Consider the following 20,026-nt stretch of genomic DNA (forward strand, 5'->3'; position numbering starts at 1 on the left):
AGCAGTTCATGGCTGAACACAGTCACGTTCTGGCAACTCCTGCGATGCTGCTGGAACCAACTGTATTGGCCTCTGCCTTTCCATTGGACCATTTCAGCGACGTGGAGAGGGGGGATTTACTGCATGGGTAACAGCCTATCCTCCCTACCTACTTTACCCAGGCTTCGCGCACTGGAGAGGACACTCTGTTCCAGAACCACCATCCAGAGCGTGACACCATAGTCTTCCGAGACTGAAGGATGCCAACAAGGTGATATGTAGACACAGAAAAGTGTTCAAAGTAGGATTTATTTCAATTGATAAGTAACACCAGTTGCATTTTCTGTGATAATTCTAAATACCCCTTGCCAACTGGAAACCTAGCGCATCTTAAGGGCCCAATCCGTTCCAGCTCTGATGCAGCCAATGGAGCACATGCTGCTTAGGAGAAGGGGGAGAGTCAATAATGGAGGCCTCCTCAACATAAGGGAATGTGTGCCTTCATTAGTGGGAAGGGTGAGGGTAAATAAAATGCCAGGTGCAGGGGAGTGGCAGCGAGATGCAAGTATCTTGTGGCCTTGTGCGCTCCCTGAAGCATCTGGTGGGCAGCTGTGAGACACAGAAAGCTGGCCTAGGTGGGCCCTGAGTCTGATCCAGCAGGGCTCTTCTTTTGTTCTTATGTTCCTTTACCTTGGGGCTGCATTGCAGCTGCATCAGAACGAGAAAGTTGGGTAGGATTGGACCATTAGCTTCCTGGAATGCAGTTGGTATCCATGCCAATCTATGTGTCATTTGTATACTTGAAACATGTTTGCTTTCAGTTTTATTTTTGATACCCTCAAAAGAATTGAAAAAGTCATTGGAGTATGTTTTGTTTTGAAACAGCCCCATTCTAACCTAACCATTCTTACTCAGAATAAAATTGGGGAAGAGCTGGAGCCCAGTGGAAAAGCTTTGCCTACAAGGGTCCCAGGTTCAACCCCCAGCCTCTTTCAGTAAAACTAGAAAAATCCTTCGCCTGAAATGCAGTCAGTGTTGAGTTGACCAATGGCCTTCAACCTTTTTTTTGTGCCACAACCCCAATAAATAACATATGAGACTGGGGCCCCAGTCAATCTTGCCCCACCACCTGGGAACCTATCTCCCATCCCTGTTGCCACCCACTCCCCACCCCATTACTTCCTCCCAGCAGTATTCACTGTAACAAAATATTCTTATTAGAGAGAACAGAAAAAGTTACCATGAAACCTGGCATTAGTGAAAGCTATTTTAGCACAATTGCTAAGAACCTGAGCCTAACTGGGACACAAATCTCCTGGCACCTGAACGGGTACATCAGAGGTCTCCCCTTTATCTGGTGGTGCTCTAGTCCAGTGGTCTTCAACCTTTCTTATTCCTTTAAGTTGCCACGACCCCACAACTGAGGCTTTGCGACCCCAAGGTTGAAGAAAGGGGCGTTGACCATACTGAGCTAGATGGACCAAGGGAGAAATGATGGACGAAGCAGAAATGAACGAGTTCTATGAGAATTCTTTCCATTTCAAGCAGAGGGCAGGATAAGTTTCTTATCCAAAGATGTTATCAACATATATGTTTCAAATGACTTTCAACTTCTAAGGTTTGAGTTCACATACTTAATCATATTTTGTATGAGAGAATTAGTGGCAACTCATCTCAGTCCCAGTTTTAAAAGAGAAAACGAAGCAGACAGTCTTGTTAATTTAGCCTATAGACTTGGAATAAAGTACAACATCCATCATCTCATCAAAATTCAATTAAAACTCAGTGCAGCTTCCAAGGAAAAGGAGCCAATTTTCTGCTAGAAGCATTGCTCACAGAACAGCACTACAAAAAAAAAAATCCTCCTTAATGGTTCTTCCATTCTGGGAGCCAATTCCAAAGAACCCATTTGGGGGCTTCAAATTGCCCTTTACATTAAAAGCTAGGACAGGTGTAGTCTTAAAGCCGGAGCCTTTGTCATTAATTTAATGCATGCTGTCACCACACTTTGTCAAGCGCCAGGGAGATTCGGCTAGCCAGCCTTTTTAGCTAGGTTTAGTTTAAAATAATCCCGTTTTGGACTATTGGATAGCCGGTTCTCATACCCACCAAATAATTTTGTGGGATTCAGGGTTTCAGATTTATTGATTGAGCAGGCTGAAATCTGTGCTTTCTCTACATATCTCTGGGTTTACAACTCATTAAAACAGAGGAATTTTTAAATATTTACAACAGCTTTTTAACCCATTTCTTACATTGACATATGTAAGTTGACATATGTAAGTTGGCACATTGCTCAAACCTCCAACATTGGTGCCTTTGGGGGATATTGAAAGATGTGCAGATTGAGTTAGTTTAATAAACAAAAGATTAGTTAGGAGTAGCGTGATGTCCACCTCCCCACATGAGCTCCCCAGTAGTCCCCAGAAGCAGAAGCGTCCTACTGTTATAAGGTTGACAGTGAGACAATGACATCACCACTAGATGCGTGGGCTGGGAGAGAGAGACTGTTGGTGGCATTGGCTCAGCAAAGGAGTGGGAGAGTTTAAAAGGCAGGGTGGGAGAGCTAGCGGTGAAAGAAGCAACAGTGGCAAGAGGAACAAAAATGGGATGGAGAACGAAGTCAGCAGAGGAAGGGAAAAGGATGAGACTAGCTTGGCAGTAGTGGTGGAACAGCCCAGGAGAGGATGAGAAGGACATGAAGGAAAAGGTGAGGGAAGATGAGAGAGTGTGGGGGAAGAAAGAGGTGCTGCAGGCCAAGTGGTGAAAAGGCAAGGGAGGAAGAGGTGGAGAGGCATCTGCACCCAGAGAGCTCCGCTGGGCTGGTGGGCAGAGGGTTGTCTGTGCCTGGGGAGAAGGGAAGAGACCTGAGGGAAGCTCCTTCTTCAGGCAGGAAGCCTTCCAGGGTTGGCCCATCCTGCCTTGAAGAAGGTCTATGCAAGAAATGGAAGATGGCCAGCAACCCCTTGAAGGATTCAGGGGACACCAAGGAAAGTGAAGAAACTTTCTGGTGGAAAGGAGCACCAATAAAATAATTTCTGAGCAGCTTATATGTTGGTCTCTATTGTTATATTTCAGGCACCTCCCTGCACCTAAAACGTCAAACCTTAAGCCCTACTATGTGGAGCTTCTCCCTTGGGATGAGTCCTCATAGTTTGGGGGGGGGGGATGACAAGTATTAAAGATTTTGTTTTTTTAATCCAATCACACGTTCCAGATCCAAAAATGCACTCAAAAAATACGCAAGCATATTGGGTATCACAGCCACATTCATTAACATTTCTGGGAATGCAGTTAGAAAGCTCCCTTGCTTGCGTTATGCAAGGATGATTCAGGAGAAAGGAAAGTACACTGTAAAGTGTTGTCTGCTGCCAGAACGCTAGTTCCAGTGGTGGACCCAGCCCTTTGGATTTGGGCTGTAATACAACTAAGGAGGAACTCCATTAAACTCAGTGGGGCTGTCTTCTGAGTAGACATGCCTAGGATTGCCTTGGTAGCCCTGTTTCATTCGAAGACAGAAAGCAGCTAGACCTTTCAGTACCTGATCAGAAAGCTTCTGGGTACTGCACAACACCAAGTTTATTATTATTTTTTTTTAACAAGCTTCCCAGAACACTATTAAGCACAAGAAAATAATTATAAGTTCAAAAATAATTGAACTGCACTGGTTTTAATCAATATTTTATTTATAAACATAACATTTACTATAAAAGCTGTTTCATTTTAGACAATTTTCTTACTTTTCAGAGGCATTTTAGAATAAATATCGTCAATGGAGATTAGTGTACGTCAACATTAATCCAAGTAGGACTCTCTTGTCCTTTGGTGGTCTTGCATATAAAGTAGCCCTCTTTTGGCTCACCTTTTTTTCTATCACAGATGGATAACTACAGTGGATACAGAATTAACTCTACGTAACAAGAATAAGAACCACTATGAAGTCTTGAGAGTGAAATATATAAAAATAATTATGACATGGCTATGCCTGCTCTCTAAAAGAAATGAAACACTAAATACATTTTTTTTCCTTTTTTTGGAACATCTAAAAAAACCCAACGCATTACATTTATTATATTGGCGCATCAACAGTAAATCACACACCATTGCAAATCAGCACAATAGTGAAACTTCATTTTCCTGCCACCCTAGCCCTCCCAAAAAAGACTTTTTAAACAACGGATAAGTTGCACATATAACAGAGCTGGAAATCGAGATGGCTGACGCATGAGTGAACCTCCTGTATAATAATATGAAATGAAATATAAAGAGGAAGAGTTGGCAATTATAAATGGGAAGGGGGGGAGAAACCACACACACGTTTATCTCTATGCTGGTGACTAATCAATCATAATGGAGAAGTTGTGTGATTGGTGAGTTCTGTGAATTCTGGATACAATTATATTTTCTTGAAAATAGGCCGGACTTTAAATTCAGTTTTGATAAGAGCAGGATCAGATCTACATGATACTTGGAACTGCACATAAAGTTTGTTTTTTTTTTTTAAATCATCTTTCATACATGTGCAATCACAACAATTGCAATCCACTAGGCTAAGTCTTCTCTGCACGCTCCCTGAAAGGAACATGTGCTATGCACAAACACATTTGCGCTCTTGTACAAGTTCTATTGATTTTAGTGACTTTTACAGCAGTTCCTGCTTTACTGTATGCAGTGGCCACAATCCAGCACGGAGTAAGTTTTTTGTATTCTAACCAATATTTGCAATCTTGCACGTGCATGGAATACCTACCAAGGTCAAGGGTACTTAAGCAATTATGTGCCAGACTGCACCCTAAACATATACTGTATGTAACAAGTGCGTCTGCCTTAGCACAAATCCACAGGTCAGCTATGCAACTGTTCTCTTCCCATGTGCAGTCAACCAACATGGTGTGCAGACTAGGCAGTGGAGACACATAATAAAGCCACATGTTCCAAAAAGCACACTCGGTGAAAACACCATTCCAGCATCTGCATGGAATTCAGAACAATGTTAGAGTTGAGTCCTCCTGTAGCAATGTTGCTTGAATTAAGAGGTAATAATGTATGCCACAATCCTCCTTCCTGCTATACTGGACCCAGCCCGTCTGTTTTGGGTTATAATACAACTAAGGAGTAACTCCATTAAACTCAGTGGGGCTGTCTTTTGAATAGATATGCCTAGGATTGCACTGTTAGCCCTGTTTCATTTTAAGACAGAAAGTAGCTAGACCTTTCAGTACTTGATCAGAATGTACAGATCATTGGAATGACAATGACAGGAGGTGTAGACACAGGATGCTGGCACTTCCAAGTGGCTACACCTACCGAGACTGGAAGTGCGATTTCACTACTTTTGCCTCCTACCTTCCAATCCCTGCTGGTCCACCTGGCAGGGATCAGAACAGGTGCCATTTGTAAGCTAACTTGTGAAGCTGAGCACGTGTGTTCCAGGGATAAAGGTTTCTTGACCTTCCCCTGGAAACTGCAGCACCCAAGGTAGAGAACTCCATTCTTGCTGAGCCCCCAAGGCAGCCACAAACCAAGACCGTGTTCTGAATGTCAACCCCGGTATTCATACCCTTAGTGTTTCCCAAACTTCTGAGGCACACTTGTTATCTGAATTAAAATGAGAGCCATACTTCACTTTCACAGGCCAAAAGGAATTAACCCTCAAAGAGACCCATTCTCTTGTGTTTCTGTCAGACGTGAGTTGTTTAGGCCTCCTGACTGACCAGGAGTTAGGTCTCTTCCTGACCAGCGCAGTGTCTCATGCAGAGATGCAAGCAGCCTCTGAAAGTGGGTAATTCTGTGTCTCTGTATTCAGTAACACCCAGTGCAGAGACATAACAGAATTATTTGCCTCCTAATTAAGCTGATTGGCCAGAGCAGCAAATCATCCAGAGACATGGTTAACATCCTCCCGTGGCCTTCAGATGAGGCAATCTTTCATTATTTCATCTATTTATTTTTTACAATACATTATTGTGCCCAAGCATATAGTTTGGGAATTTCTGCTTTACTGTAATGGGGATAAATCAATGGGGGAGGGGGGGAGGTCCTTACAAAAAACTTACTGTGGTTTTTGTTTTCATATTGTACATTTCTTGTTCTGCAGGGAGGTATTACAACATGAACTGTGTAATCATCAACAAAACATAATATGGGACTCAACTGTATGTTCCGCACACATTTCCTTAGCCTTTAGAACCCCTACCAATCTCTGATCTTGGGAACTGAATATATATATATATATATATATATATATATATATATATATATATATATATATATATATATATATAACATCCGTACGTCACTAGTGACTGTGCAACAGTTTTGTAATTTCTAAGGCACCATTTTAACAAAATGTAAACCTTCCTATCAGACAGCAATACAATTTAAAACCAACAAGAGTGTACAAATGGTTAGGAGTGATAAAGGAGACATTTTCTGCACACAAGTATGGAACCATATGCCAAGATCTGCTTGGGCAGAAAAATAAATAGGTACTAGCTGTGCAACTCTTAGAAAATATTTATTGCTTACCTAAGAAATGTCTACTATTTTTGCTAACACATCAAGAGACAACTGAAGTGTACATATAATCATGTACAATGAGAAATCTCCGTTAAAAGTTTGTTTTATATTCTTGAGGCAGCATGAATATGTTTTTCTTTTAATGATCATCCTCAGGTGCTAATCACATCCGTTTTCATATCACTTTTTATCAGCTTGCTGAATTTACCACGTAATAGGTACTCACAAGCCCCTCCTGTACTACTGCAGCAAGTCAACTAAATCTCAAAGCTGCCTCCAATAGCCAGGCTCAGCTCCTGCAGCTGCTGTAGCAAACTAAGAGGACAGAAATAATGTCAAACAGAAACCCACACAGTGCATTTGAACTGAATATGCTGAAATCAAGATTCAACATTTTTGGCCTGATCTTCCAATTCTTATGCATCGAAAAGCTCTCATTGTCATCAGTCAGTCAGAGGGCTGGTTCTTCTGTTCTTTTAATGGTGTGGTTGCTGCTGCTTCCTCGTGGCTGAATAATTCCCGTGCCACATCAGTGATAGATGTAACAGGGGAGGCTGTATGGCAGGGTATATGTGGTTACCTCCCACACCAACACTATTGGCTTCAGATGAGTTGGCACCAACGTGGGAAATAAACACATAATATGCATGCATGGTCTCCTCATTACATGTGTGTATACCAGACCAGAGTAGTGCAGGAAGCAATCATGGAAACATGAGAACCATACTGCTAAGCAGGTAGTGTAAGGATTGGAATTTATGACCACAGTAGGATGATATAAAGCAAAACTCGACAACCTGTGGATTGTGTGGCTAATTCAAGTAGATAGGCACACGGGGCCTAATCTAGATCAGGGGTTTTTAATGTGCCCTGCCACATTTGCAATCAGGATCAGACCCCTGGGGCTCTTTGCTCCAGGAGGACAACTCCCATTGCTATCTCCTGGGGCAAACAACAGCCACAAGGGTCCTGATCAACTCTAAAACAAAAACACTTTTCAGTCCTAATCCAGATCAGGGTCCCAGGTTGCAGCTGGTTCCATTTTAAAAGAAAAGCATGCCCCCATCATGCAATCTGCATCTTTTGTAGCGTGGTCCTCAGTTTATATGTTCAAACTGCCTCCACGAACTCATAACTGCTCCTAGCGCAGTGCCAATTTTGAGAATTTGGCCAAGGGCACAAGAGGCGATAGCCTGTGGAGACTCATCACATGGTGGTTTTTACATACCTTTTTACATACCTAAGTTATCAAGTGATAACTGCATTTGCCCTGTGAATATGGATGTGTGATCTCACCCCAAGCTTCTTTATATACTAACCATAAGCATGTTTACTTGGGAATAGATCCCATTAGCTTCTACTGAGCTCATTTTTTTAGATTGTGAGCCCTTTTGGGACAGGGAGCCATTAGTTATTTGATTTTTTTTCTGTAAACCACTTTGGGAACTTTTTGTTGAAAAGCAGTATATAAATACTGTTAATAATAATAATAATTTCCAAATACGTGTGCTCAGGGTCTCAGCCTAAATCATATAATTAGTATCATATATTCATACGGGCCCTTTTGAGGGCCTGCTTATTTGCTTGAGTTCGGTATGTGTAATATCAAGGGGGCAGCACAGAAGATAAATACGATATGCAAATGATCCCATATATAGCAACTTTACTGAAAACAGGACACAAAAAATAAACAGGTAGTCCTTTAAGTTGTACCAATCAGCCAAAATCTTGACCATGCAATTTTAAATGTGCCCACTGTCTTCAGAATAACAATTATAACAATAATTGAATAACAAGAGCCTCCAGTCCAAAACTCCACAGGGTTCCCAAGCATGCACAGGATCTACCCCATAATCAGGAGGACAGCTTCCTGCACATGTGGCTCATTCCCCATCACTGCAAATGTTAAAGAGCAGCCTTTAATATGGAGTTGCACCAGGCATGCTTTAGGGAGCTCCTGCAATATGTAATGCATGGGTAGGATTTCCTGTTCATTATTTCAGAGTTGCCAACTTCTGCATTCCCAGATGGAATTCTGTTCTTCAGACAATGACCATGGAAGGGAAGACATGTTTATTTTGATCCCCTCACAACAATTGGTTGGACTCCATTGTAAATTGGCTTCTAATTGGCCAATCAGAAGGGTTTTGCCATTACAGATGCACTGAGACACTGCTGAGTCACTAAAACCAATTCCAAAGAAATGCAGCTTTCATCTGGGGTATTTCCCGGTTGAAAACTTGAAAACTTTCTTTTTCTTGTCCTTGTAAATGAAATTTTGGGTAAACTTTTAAGCACTTCCTGATTTGAATTAGATATGGTCACGGGGGTCAAGGAAGTTGCCCCAGGGTTGGATCCAGCTCACAAGCTTCCACTTCGCCCTCCCTATTTTATTCCTGCAACTGCTTCACAACTGCTGAATGCACACATTATTGTTAAGTTTAGCGAAAACAGCTGTATTTGGTAAAACAATTTGTTATTTTAAGGAGTATTATTTTATGCACACACAAGTTGCATGACTAAAGGAGAAATAATTTATAGAATTCCTACCCTCCACTGAAGGTAAAATAGTAAAATGTTCCAGAATTACAGTATATATATTTTTTTTTATCAAACTAGTATATTTGTGTACAAAAAGTTACCACTTCAGTCATAAGCAGAAAATGCTGCCTGCTTAATCTCCCCCCCCAAGTGCAACTAATTGGATTAATAAGTTGGCATATTATAGAACATCTACAAAGGTTGTGTAAACTTAAAATTCTCAGTTCCTAGTCATATTACAACAGAACAGGTTTATTGCATCTTTATTTCCTTGCTACTTTCAAAAGAGCAGCCTCTGAAACCAAACATGACTGACAATGTGGAACACGCTCTCACGGGAGGGTGCAGAGCTAAACGTCCAGAGATGCACTCCATACACGTAATGTAAGTGAATTAAGGAAGGAAAATTATATGTATTGCATTGGAAAGCAGTCGATGCAGCCTCTTAAGTCAGCCTTTCAAGATGAGATGAGAGCTATGAAGTCCAAGGGTAGAAGCTCTTACAAGTGATTGTCCAGAAGCAACCCCAGGAACACAAGGGTGACATTCCTTCTTGCAGAATGCTGCGGTATGCAAGGCAGGGCATCCGCATCACAAAGTCGTCGGCTGACCAGCGGCTATATTAAAACAAAAATGGAGAGAATGCTTGAAAGCCACCAATTCCTTTGTTGCACCAGAACAAACACAACGGCTGTATGCGCATAGGCTTTTCCATGTGATCAGGAACCCTGACTGCGCAGCAAATGCACACAGCAAACAAATGAAGGTAATGTATAAACCGGGCTACGATTTGGCTTTCAGGTCTGGGTAAATTGAATGAAGGTGTTTGAGATTGTGCAAGGCACCCTTAATTCAGCAGCATCTCTTAAACAGTGTACCACAATATATTTTCCTATAAACACAATGGCATAAAAAAGAAGGGGAAAGCAACAGGGAAGGATAGAAGATGTATGCCTACCTATCACTGAGCTATAGAGCAAGGTTGATCTGATTTTACTCTTGTGTGGTCTTGACATGCCCACCATGTGTTTTAAATGCACAAAGCAAGAGTTGATTTCTCAGGATCCCTTAAGGGAGCGCTTCCCAAACTGTGTGGGTCACAAGCAAGCTGATTTTTGGTGGCTCATGAAAAGTTTTTGAAATTGTTTTTTTTTTTTTTTTTAATTGCAAGCACCCTTGTCCGGTTTGCAGAAGAAAATTGTTAGCTGACATGCTAACCCACAAGTACAAGATAATTTTCATATTCCCCAAATTAAAATGTCACATTTTCTGATTTTCTCAAGTAATTAGCATGCCATAGATCATGTGAAAACCCACTTTCAGTCTCTGGGCAGGCCAATCCCAACCTGCACTGGAGCAGGAAGGCTGGCTGGCCTGCGCTGCATCCAGAGCAGGATTGGGGCTGGCTGCAGCACAACCCGGGGCAAAAGGAAGTAATTCCCCTTACCCCAAGTAATGCGGCAGTGAGCCAAATGGGGCTACTCAGATCTGCGCCACCTAAATAGGTGGCGCAGATCTGAGCAGCCTGGTGTTAAACCAGGCTGCCTGGGAAGAGGGTTAGGATTTGGCCAAGTATCAGATTCTGGAAACACCCCCCTCCCAGACCTCCCAGTCCATTCACCAGCCCACCCACTGCCCACCCTCCCCAGAACGCCCTCCCCCGCCCTCCACAGACCCTCACCCTGGCCGAGGCAGGCCAGCACAAACCTACTCATCTGCTAGCACTGTGGAGGTTGGATCTGGCCTCCACAGGCTGATGAACCTCCATGTGCCAGTCTTCCGCCTCTCCGTGGTGCAAAATGGGCTTAGCTGCTACACCTGTGGACCAGCGCAGGGGACTTGCGCTGGCCCAAGAGTGCCTTTGGATTGCTCTCTAAGCCTACAGACTGAAAGACATCTACTTTTTGATTCATTTCAGATTAGGACAGTACCTGACAATATAAGCATCTTCAAAAAACGGAAAAAATGTGCAAACTGAGTGAGAAGCTGAACAACAGCACCCTCTGCCTCTGGATGTGTGGAAATGTTTTCTCAAGCCCCAAACTCAATTTCTTAGGATTTTTTGCTGCTTCTTTACCTATTTAGATTTTTGTTCCCATATAGTAGTAGGGGCATGTTTGCTGTGGTTCCTTCTGTTAGCCATATATCACAAGCCATGGACAGCTTTGCTCTTTCATAGCTGTGCCACATGGTCAAGCAAAAATTAAGCACTCTTAAGTTGCAACTTTTTCAATGAGAAAGTTAAGCCATTTCTGCCCAATGTAACATATATGCAACAGGGATCAAACATGTACACCTGTGGGCTGGGCAGAAATGGGTTTAAGCAAGTTCTTAAAGTTTAAGAATGTGTTCTCCAGCAAAAATGAATAAGACTTGAAAGTGTAAACTTTGAATGGACCTTTCCCTTAGTTGTGAGTTTTTTGCCCCAAGCAGTTTATGAGTCACAAATGATTTACACTGGCGTGGGCAGATAAATATACATGAGCAGGTAGATCAGCAGAAGCTTTTGTGTAATACTACGTTTTATGAACATATTTTCAATGCTGACCTAAGATGCAGTGAGGAATGAAGGAAATACAACAAAACAAAACACGATAAATATCAAAATTTAGAAAGTGGTACTTACTTCTGGATCTAATGTAACAATCATTGCAGTTGAGAAGACCATTTCTAATCCGGACATCTGTTCCGCTTGCTGCATCTCCAAGCTGTACCTTACAAATTCCACACTATTTGTCGACAAAGAGTGAACGTAGTAAGGCTTAAACAATAGTCAAGGCACATCTACACCATAAATATATACTGTATTGTTTTTATACCAGCTTAGCGTCACAGGGGGGCCCCCAAACAACCTTGGGTATTGCACTTTGGCAACGGCACTAAGAATTTTCTTAGATGTCCCTATCCATCGTTGCCATCACTGTCCAGAATAGGTCCGACAGCAAGTGGGACCGGCCAGTTACACAGTATGTTGCGGTGCCTGCCGTACTTACTGTGCGTTCCCCCTGTAGCTACGCTACTGCCTCATACAACAGTTCCCACAACTCCTTGGGGACACAGAATGGCACTTTAAGCCAGCGATGCAAATACACCATTTGCCCCCCAGCCCCCAGGGGGTTCTCTTGACTTGGACAAAAAGATGAATGACATTGTCAAAAGACATTGGTCCCTACCCAGTGTTGAAGTCCAACAGTCTTTCTACTACTTTAACATTCTCTGTTTCTAACAGAGGTCAGCCTAATACCTCTAGAAAGCATGCATACATTTTTACCCCATTCCATTCAGAAAATATACATGAAGGCCTGATCAACACTCATATGTACCACTCACACCACTCACAGTGAAATGGAGCTCAAATTATACAGACAATTCTTATGCTTGGTGTGCAGTTTGTACCATGACCCCATATTAAGTACAAAAAATGTTGCAGGACAAGGCCTTTAAGACAGGCCAAGGGGTGAAAGGTGAATGGTAAAAATAAGAATGAGAAGGGGAAGAAGTAAAACTGACATTCCAGCAGTGGTGAGGACTGGTGTTTTGCCACAGGGATAAGGCAACACACAGGACAACCTATAGTCAAGAAGGCAAAGTATTTAAGAAGCCATACCCTGAAGCACTGAATATGGAAATAAAGACCAAGTGTTTCGATAATCATGGCAGCTCCTTTCCCAAGAGGGTGTCCACAGCTAGAGCAGAGCTTCTTTCCACTGATCGACCTAAAATGACAAAACCCATTTTAAAAAACTGAGTGTTGCTTTGGCTAATCCATAAGGCACCAGATGGGGGAATGAGCTCTGTGGTGAGATACCCTGAGTCCTAGCTGAGCATCTTCAATGTACAAGAACAATCCCCACTGAAAACACGGCACTGAAAATGCCAGGATGATGTGATTTAATCTAGCCATGAGGTTGACCAAAGCACTTGGTTCAAGTGGTGGGTTGGGGGTGAAGACAAACGGACACCCTCCCACATCCCAGGTCCACCTGCCAGGTGCCAGCCACCACCTCATTCTCTTCTTACTTGCTCTCTTGCAGGGAGGGGGGTGTACCTCCAGGGCCACTTTATCTAAATGGCTGGAGGGGAGCATTTTGAGAGTGACTCTGCTGCCACCAGTTTGGAAAAAGTGGTGTTGCAGGAGGACAAGGGTGGTGGATGCTGTCTCGAGTGGAGGGGGGGTCTAGCACTGGCACAGGGGGACTGGTGGGTACTGGCACTCATGCACACACTGGCAGGACAAGAATTTGGCACTACCTTGGCTGGGGGCACCCCATAACAAAGCAATGCAGTTTGTCACTGACTAGCTCCCAGCACCCCTTCCCGTGATACCCTTGGTGCTTCTATGTGTGCCAGAATACAAATTGCCCACATAGCAAGTCGGTTCTGAAATGCACACACATACAGAGAAATTCCCATGCTGCCATTTAAAAAGGAATGCAAGCTGGGTCCTGATCCTTCTTTGCTGACCACTTAACATGCACTTGAAAGGGAGACGTGGCAATTTCTACACATGTGCACTCCTATAAGACGCTGTAAGATGCTCTGGGTGTGTATCTGCATCTATGTCAGAGTTCTAAAGGTACCGTAAGTGGCAGCTCTCAGTGGGCTGTAGGGCCACAGAGCAATCCAGGGGGCTGACACTGTCCATGGATTCAACCCATTAACACCTCTAGGCAGTGCCACTGAAGGTTTCTGACTGCAGAACCCCATCTGCACCTTCTGAATGTGCTCTGCTTTCTGGGGATCCCAATTTAGTGTGGGATCCAAATACCTGTATTCAGAACGCCACAAGGCTTGCAAGGACCTCCATTCCTTCTGCAACCCCTCAGGTCCCTCCAAAAAGAAACTGCTGAATTGATACCAACAGGGCTACCACAGTTTGTTCTGTTGCACTTTCCTTTGGGCAGAGGAAAGGCAGCAATGCAGCAATGGAAGGCTTGGGACAGAAAAGGGCAACTCAACTGTCCTTCTTACAACCTGTCTGAAAAAGGCCAGGATGCCCACAGCTAGCCACTGAGCAGAGAAAAGCTACAACTGCACAAATGCTATGGTCAGCTACCAGTCCTTTGTTTCACCAGAGCACCCCCTTGTGGACAATAAGCAAATTGCAACATAGTGATTTCACTGTGGTTTCACAAGTGAATTTTGTCAGCTGAGCTGCCTGGCAGAGAATCAGTGTGGCTGAAGCACCCACACAAACTGACTACAAAGATCAAATTTTCTCTCTGAGTTTACTGAACATAAACATTATATGTATATGCTCTGTATTTATGGAGGCTACAGGTCAACTGGACTGTTAAGTCAATCACCTTCCACAAGTTCAATACATCTTCCACTTCTCAAATATAGCATTGGGGAAATCTCCCATTATCTGCAAAACCGGCTCATTTAAAAATATTCAAGTGTGTTTCACCATATGAGAGTATGGGTTGAAATTATAACTTTGTGAAGCAGATGATCAGGCAAAATTCCTTATTGGCCCTCTATACCTGTTGGGTGACTGGCTTTGAACTGTATGAGAAGATGGTGATGGTGGCCCACTTCTGAAGTTCTCTTGACAGCCTACCCTGAAGTACAAAACAAAAAAGAATTGCTATGAAACTTTAAAAGTGGAAGCATCACCTCCTTCAGGCTGAGAGCAGGAAGGAACCTTAACAGAACAGGCCCTTGCTTAGATCCTCATATTCTGACACCTGAGAATGTATACTGCAGCTGGCACAACTCTTGAGGGCCAGTATGTTGGCAGATATCAGCAGGGATGACCCAAGACTTCCTAACGGCTGAAGGTGGCATGCCAAATGCTGCGCCCCACTTCATGATAGGTCAGCCCCTGCTCCCCTCACTCTTCAATCCTCTCACTTCAATCCCCTTCACTCTTCAACTCAGCACTCCTCTCCACTTTTCCTCTTCCTCTCTTTTCCCCTTCTTCTTTTCCAATCCAGGTGGTGGAAGAAGGAGCAGGAATGGAGGCAAGTAGCCAGACAGAAATGAATCAGCTAATCTGTTCCCCCCCTACTAATCTGCTGCCTAAGGTGACTGCTTCAATTGGCTTCATGAATGGGCCAGCCTTGGGTATCAGGGTTCAGTCTCTAGTCCTAGGAGACCCCAGTTTCTGATTCCAGAGGCACAGCTGGGCCTAGTCTATGCAAACCACAAATCTCATGGTAAAATTATTTTGGACTGCACTTTTTCAAACACTACCTGGGGGAAAATAGCACCCTGGAATGGACTTTCATCTAAAAGCCTCCCGACACATTCAGAACAATCCTTTTAGGGAGAAGGCTAGATGGGAACTCTTCTCTCTGACATTTTGCCTGCTATACACAGGGAGATTGTAAAATTATGGGGGAGGGGGCCTTCAATCTCACAATATCTCATATGCCATCTGAAGTAAAAATGTACAAGAATGTTATTAGCACAAAACGTGTGATTTGCACAGACTACCTGTCAGATATCATACTCCTTTTGCTTGGGGTGGCCCACTACCTGCTCTTGCTCAGAATGCACCTTGGACAGGGTCATAAGATTTCCTCCTCCCTATCTGAAGGAACTGTGGGTCATAACTTATAATACATTCTCTTGAAGTGCAGATTAATGTAAGGTAGCCAGCAAGCAAGCCTCTGTTACTACCTAGTTTCTCGTGTGGAAATGGCAGCAGGACTTAAATTATGCTCCAACTGTGCGGTTTTCTGTCTTACATCTGAGGCACGTGGGCTCTGTTTAGTTAATTGCTGATTTTGTGGCATATCTGGAGAGAAAAAATTCAAAGTAAGCAAATGCTTGCATGTTAAATAGTCATTTAATACAGAAATATCTTTAAACACAACATCGTAAAAAAAGTAAGAAACCAAAGTCATAAAACGTCTAAAATGGTATGCCATAAACATATGCCTTTTCCGGAGTCTTTGTTTAGTTAAAGCTAAAAGATGCTTCCTCAGCTGTATCAACAGCTAGAAGATGCTAGCTTAAGTAAGTATTGATGGCTGGTAGTTACTAGCGAATGGACACACTCCGTTGTTTGGGTGGAGACAGAAAGAACTCACTTGTTCCGGTAGAGACAGTTTGATAGTTTGAATGCTGCTGACAAAGATAAAAATCTGAATTTTGCAGCTGGTGGACAAGAAGCAGGGCAGCCTTGGGTGGGGGTTCTAATGCATGTTGTTCGTTTTTGGTGAACTGACGGTGATTTATAGACTACCAGTACATCTAGGTGCTTGCATCACAGTCCCCTCCCCCCCACTCAACTTACTTACAAATTTATAATTTAATATAACAAAAGCACCATCAGTCTCCAGTACTCACCAAGAAATCAACCCACACAGAGGCTGCCCTGAAACTTCAAATCACTCAGAGAAGTAGACAGCCACAAAACAATGTATTATTGTGACATAATTCTTTGGAATTTGCCATATAGCAATAGGCACATACTATAATCAACGTCAATAGTTATTAGCTGATCACAGTTAAATGTCAAAAGCATCTCAGAAACCTGAATTGCTACTGCAACCAATTTGATTTTAACGTTCATTTTAAGAATGTGAAAACAAAGGTTCAGAACAAAGTCAAGTTTTTGCATTCTCTAAATCTCTCTCCAGATGTAACCAGATGTGTCATGCTAGAACAGTTGGTTCTCTGTTCAATGCAGGATGAGTAACTAAAAAAGACAGACAGTGCAGTTTCAGTTTATAACAGAGTTTTGAAAAGTCTCACATACTCTGATATAATGGCAAAGTCATTCCCACTGGTGGCATGTATTCTGGTATGGACGCTGTCTGATCTTGCTCATTTTCCTTCTGCTTACTGGTTTCTAGATATCCTACTTTATTTACAGTGCTGAAAAACAGAAAATGCATTTTTGCAAAGAAATGTACTCAAAATATCAAATTGCTTAATAGTGTCATTTTCAAATTTTACTTGATTATGCCAAAGACGTCTATGGGTGGTATCTGGGGCAGGTACAGAGAGCTCTAATTTTGGGAAACGGGTCGGATCAGCTGCCCTCTTCATCCAATCAGTGACAAACATGCTAGCAATACTACGCAGAACAGTAGTATCGGAGGTGGTGATGCGGGTGGAGGAAAGGGGGATTTGCTTTGCAAAGGAGGCAGGTTTGGTGGTAGCAGCAGCCACCAAATCCTAGCCCCCTTCCTGGATCCAATCCTGTGACGCAGGTCCACATGGACCTGAAACAGCAAATTAGCTAGCGCAGGTCCAAGTTTACCTCTCAACACTGCAGAGGCTTACCCCAAGTAAGGGAACACATGTTCCCTTACCTGGTGATGTCCATTACGGCCCCTTCCCCTCAGGATGCAGCAGTAGCCTTTTTGGCTCTGCCGCATTGGCGGAGTGGAGGGAATGGACAGGATTGGGCTCCAAAGTAATATGAAAACTCTGTTTGTTCTTGGGTCTGGCGTCAGCTCTTTCACACAAGAAAGCTAAATTCAATATCATCAAATCCTTGAGTGAGTAATATGAATGTGTGAACTCCCCCTCAAACAGCTTTGGATAGGATGATGATGCTGAAAGAGAAGCATTATTACTCCTCCCACTTCTGCACTTAATCCTATCCAAAACAGAACTTTTGCATCTTCCCTGCTGGCTGAGAGCTCAGGTTCATGATGCCTATCTCCTCATGGAAGAAATTCCTGCGCAGACATGCCCCACAAAATGTTATGCCTTATACAGACCTCATTTTTTCCTTCCATGGTTCATATTCCTTGCATTTTGAAAAGGATGCATCATCCTGCTCACAGAACAATTTCTTCAGCGTTCTATCTTCCTTTTGTTTCTCCTCCTCTTTTGAGTTGCTTACATCTACCATGTTCTGTCAAAAACACAGAGATAGAGGTTATACGCACTGTCTGGACCTTGACTCAGGGCTGGCCTTTAGGGCAATTTGACCAATCTCGCCAAATTGGGTCCTGCACCCAGAGGGGCTCTGCAGTGGGGTGGCTGGCACGTTGCTTTGTAACTGATGCCATGGAATTTTCCATGCTGGGAGTGCATGGTGAGTGGAGCATTGCTACAGGAAGGTTCACCCTTCCACCCACCCCTGGCTCTGATTAGCATGACATTCCCTGCAGAAGCATTTGCCGGCAATGCCCCTGCTGAGTGCTTTGCCGCTGCCGCTCTTCCTGGTAAGGGGGGCCCTGCAGAGGTGCCCCCCCTCCACAAAAATGTTTTTCATTGGGCCCCGTGGGTCCTAAGGCTGGCCCTGCTTGATTCACCCATCAGAAGTAGCAGGCTCCAAGCTGGCTGAAGGTTGGGAGAAAATGGGCTGCATTGACCCAGCATGCACTATGGTTATGCATATGAAGTACCAACTGAGGGCCAAATCCTATCCAACTTTCCAGCCCTAGTGTAGAAGTGCCAACGGGATGTGGTGCTATAACATGTGGTGGGAGGATAGTTACAGAGGCCTCCACAAGGTAAGGGAACATTTATTCCCTTGCCTTGGGGCTGCATTGCAGTTGTACCGGCACTGGAAAATTGGATAGGATTGGGTCCAGAGTCATCATTGCTACACTATTGACCTTCTTTCATTTAAAAAAAAAAAAAGTTAACACAATACAGAGCACCTGCTCCACTGCACATTCCACTCATTCAGGACAAAGTACCTGAACTGAGCAGAGCATTGAGAACTAATGCAGAGCTTGTGAAACAAAACTGCCTTACTGATTATTCCTAGAATCTACTAGGTTTTAAAAAAAACCCTCAATATTCTAAAAAACGGTTGCATTAACAGCCTTCTTTTTGTCAACTTCTCTTTTACTCTACAGTTGCATCTGTGAACTCACCACAGTTCCATTTCCATCTGTCACAGAGGAAGATGCAGACAAGGGTTCTGCAGAGTTTGAAGTAACCGTGAATGGAACCACAGTATCCTCAATTATCTTGCGTTCCTAAACAAGGAGGAAAGCTTTTAACAGAACACCACTGTAAAAATCTTAGGAGCATAAAAGCCAGTCCCATAAATCCATGATTAGAAATCAGAGCAAGGTTTTATTCAAATCTGCTATTTTCAGATGCAACAGAGTTTCTTCCCTGGAGCAGGATCTTAGAAAAACCCATCTCTCACAGGACAAGGTAGGCATGCCAGATCCCAAACCCCCTTCCTGAGCCAGATACATCCGCAGCAGCTTTGCAGCACTATGACAGGAACACAGCTGGCAAAGCTCTGAGAAAGGGTATGTGGCACCTGGGATCCTCTTACCCTTCAGGGTACCAACTGAATAAAATAATCTTCTGGCACTAAAAACAGGCACAAGAGGGATAATATATATGTTAGCTATATGAATCTATTGATATTTTTTATATTAACCTGCTCTATTAACAAGCACAGCACAATTGTACTTCCTGGTCTCTATTAGCCCCTTAATCTACCTCCTCGTAGTATCTCCGTTCCTCCTCTTCAACTTCTTTTTGGGCTCTCTGCCATTCTTCCTTCAACTTGTCCTGCTTTTTTTGATACCTTTCCTGTAGAGAATTCCAAAACAATTTTTAAGTTCCTTTAGGCTCCTGCCTCCAACTACCCTCCCCCCCAAATGTTGTGGTTTAGTGAGGTAGCTAGAGGGGGTGCAAAGCACTAAGTTTTGGTGGAAGCCTCAACGCAGTGTGCACGCGGCTCCTCCCCCTCCCCTTCCAAGCCATTCCCGGTGGGAGGAACAAAATGGAAGCATATATCTCTATTTTGCTCCCCTCACCTGGAATGGCTCCAAAGAGGAGTGTGAGGGGCTGCTTGCAGCCAAAGAGCTGCTTGCACCCAAATGGCTCCAAAGAGGAGTGTGATGAGGCTCCCTGCAAACCCTAGTGCTTTGCAACCCCTGCTTTCGCTCACTTCTTCTCTATCATCATTCTCTCCAATCCATATGGTAGCTTCATGCAATTTGAGTGGATTTCAACTATTGGTGGTTGTCCATATTTGGTGTCAGCCACAAAATAGAAGAGTTTTAAGAAGAGATAACCACCCTTTTAAGTATGTCTGAATCCA

The 20,026-nt window shown here is 43.4% G+C and overlaps 1 protein-coding gene across 1 annotated transcript in view; it reads right to left on the reverse strand.

Moving 5' to 3' along the window:
• Positions 1-3,644: 3,644 nt before the first annotated feature.
• LIMCH1 (LIM and calponin homology domains 1) overlaps positions 3,645-20,026 on the reverse strand; it is a 204,773-nt gene continuing 188,391 nt past the window's right edge. Inside the window, exons 26-34 of the mRNA XM_066632917.1 lie at positions 19,420-19,512; positions 18,834-18,938; positions 17,724-17,860; positions 16,751-16,869; positions 15,667-15,784; positions 14,526-14,603; positions 12,647-12,755; positions 11,666-11,768; positions 3,645-9,656 (exon numbers count right to left, since the gene is read on the reverse strand). Coding sequence (XP_066489014.1) covers positions 9,631-9,656; positions 11,666-11,768; positions 12,647-12,755; positions 14,526-14,603; positions 15,667-15,784; positions 16,751-16,869; positions 17,724-17,860; positions 18,834-18,938; positions 19,420-19,512 — 888 coding nt within the window. The 3' untranslated portion in view covers positions 3,645-9,630. The remainder of the gene's footprint in view (positions 9,657-11,665; positions 11,769-12,646; positions 12,756-14,525; positions 14,604-15,666; positions 15,785-16,750; positions 16,870-17,723; positions 17,861-18,833; positions 18,939-19,419; positions 19,513-20,026) is intronic.

The sequence above is a fragment of the Tiliqua scincoides genome, chromosome 6 (genome assembly GCF_035046505.1).
Source record: "Tiliqua scincoides isolate rTilSci1 chromosome 6, rTilSci1.hap2, whole genome shotgun sequence".
In the NCBI taxonomy this organism is placed as follows: Eukaryota; Metazoa; Chordata; class Lepidosauria; order Squamata; family Scincidae; genus Tiliqua; species Tiliqua scincoides.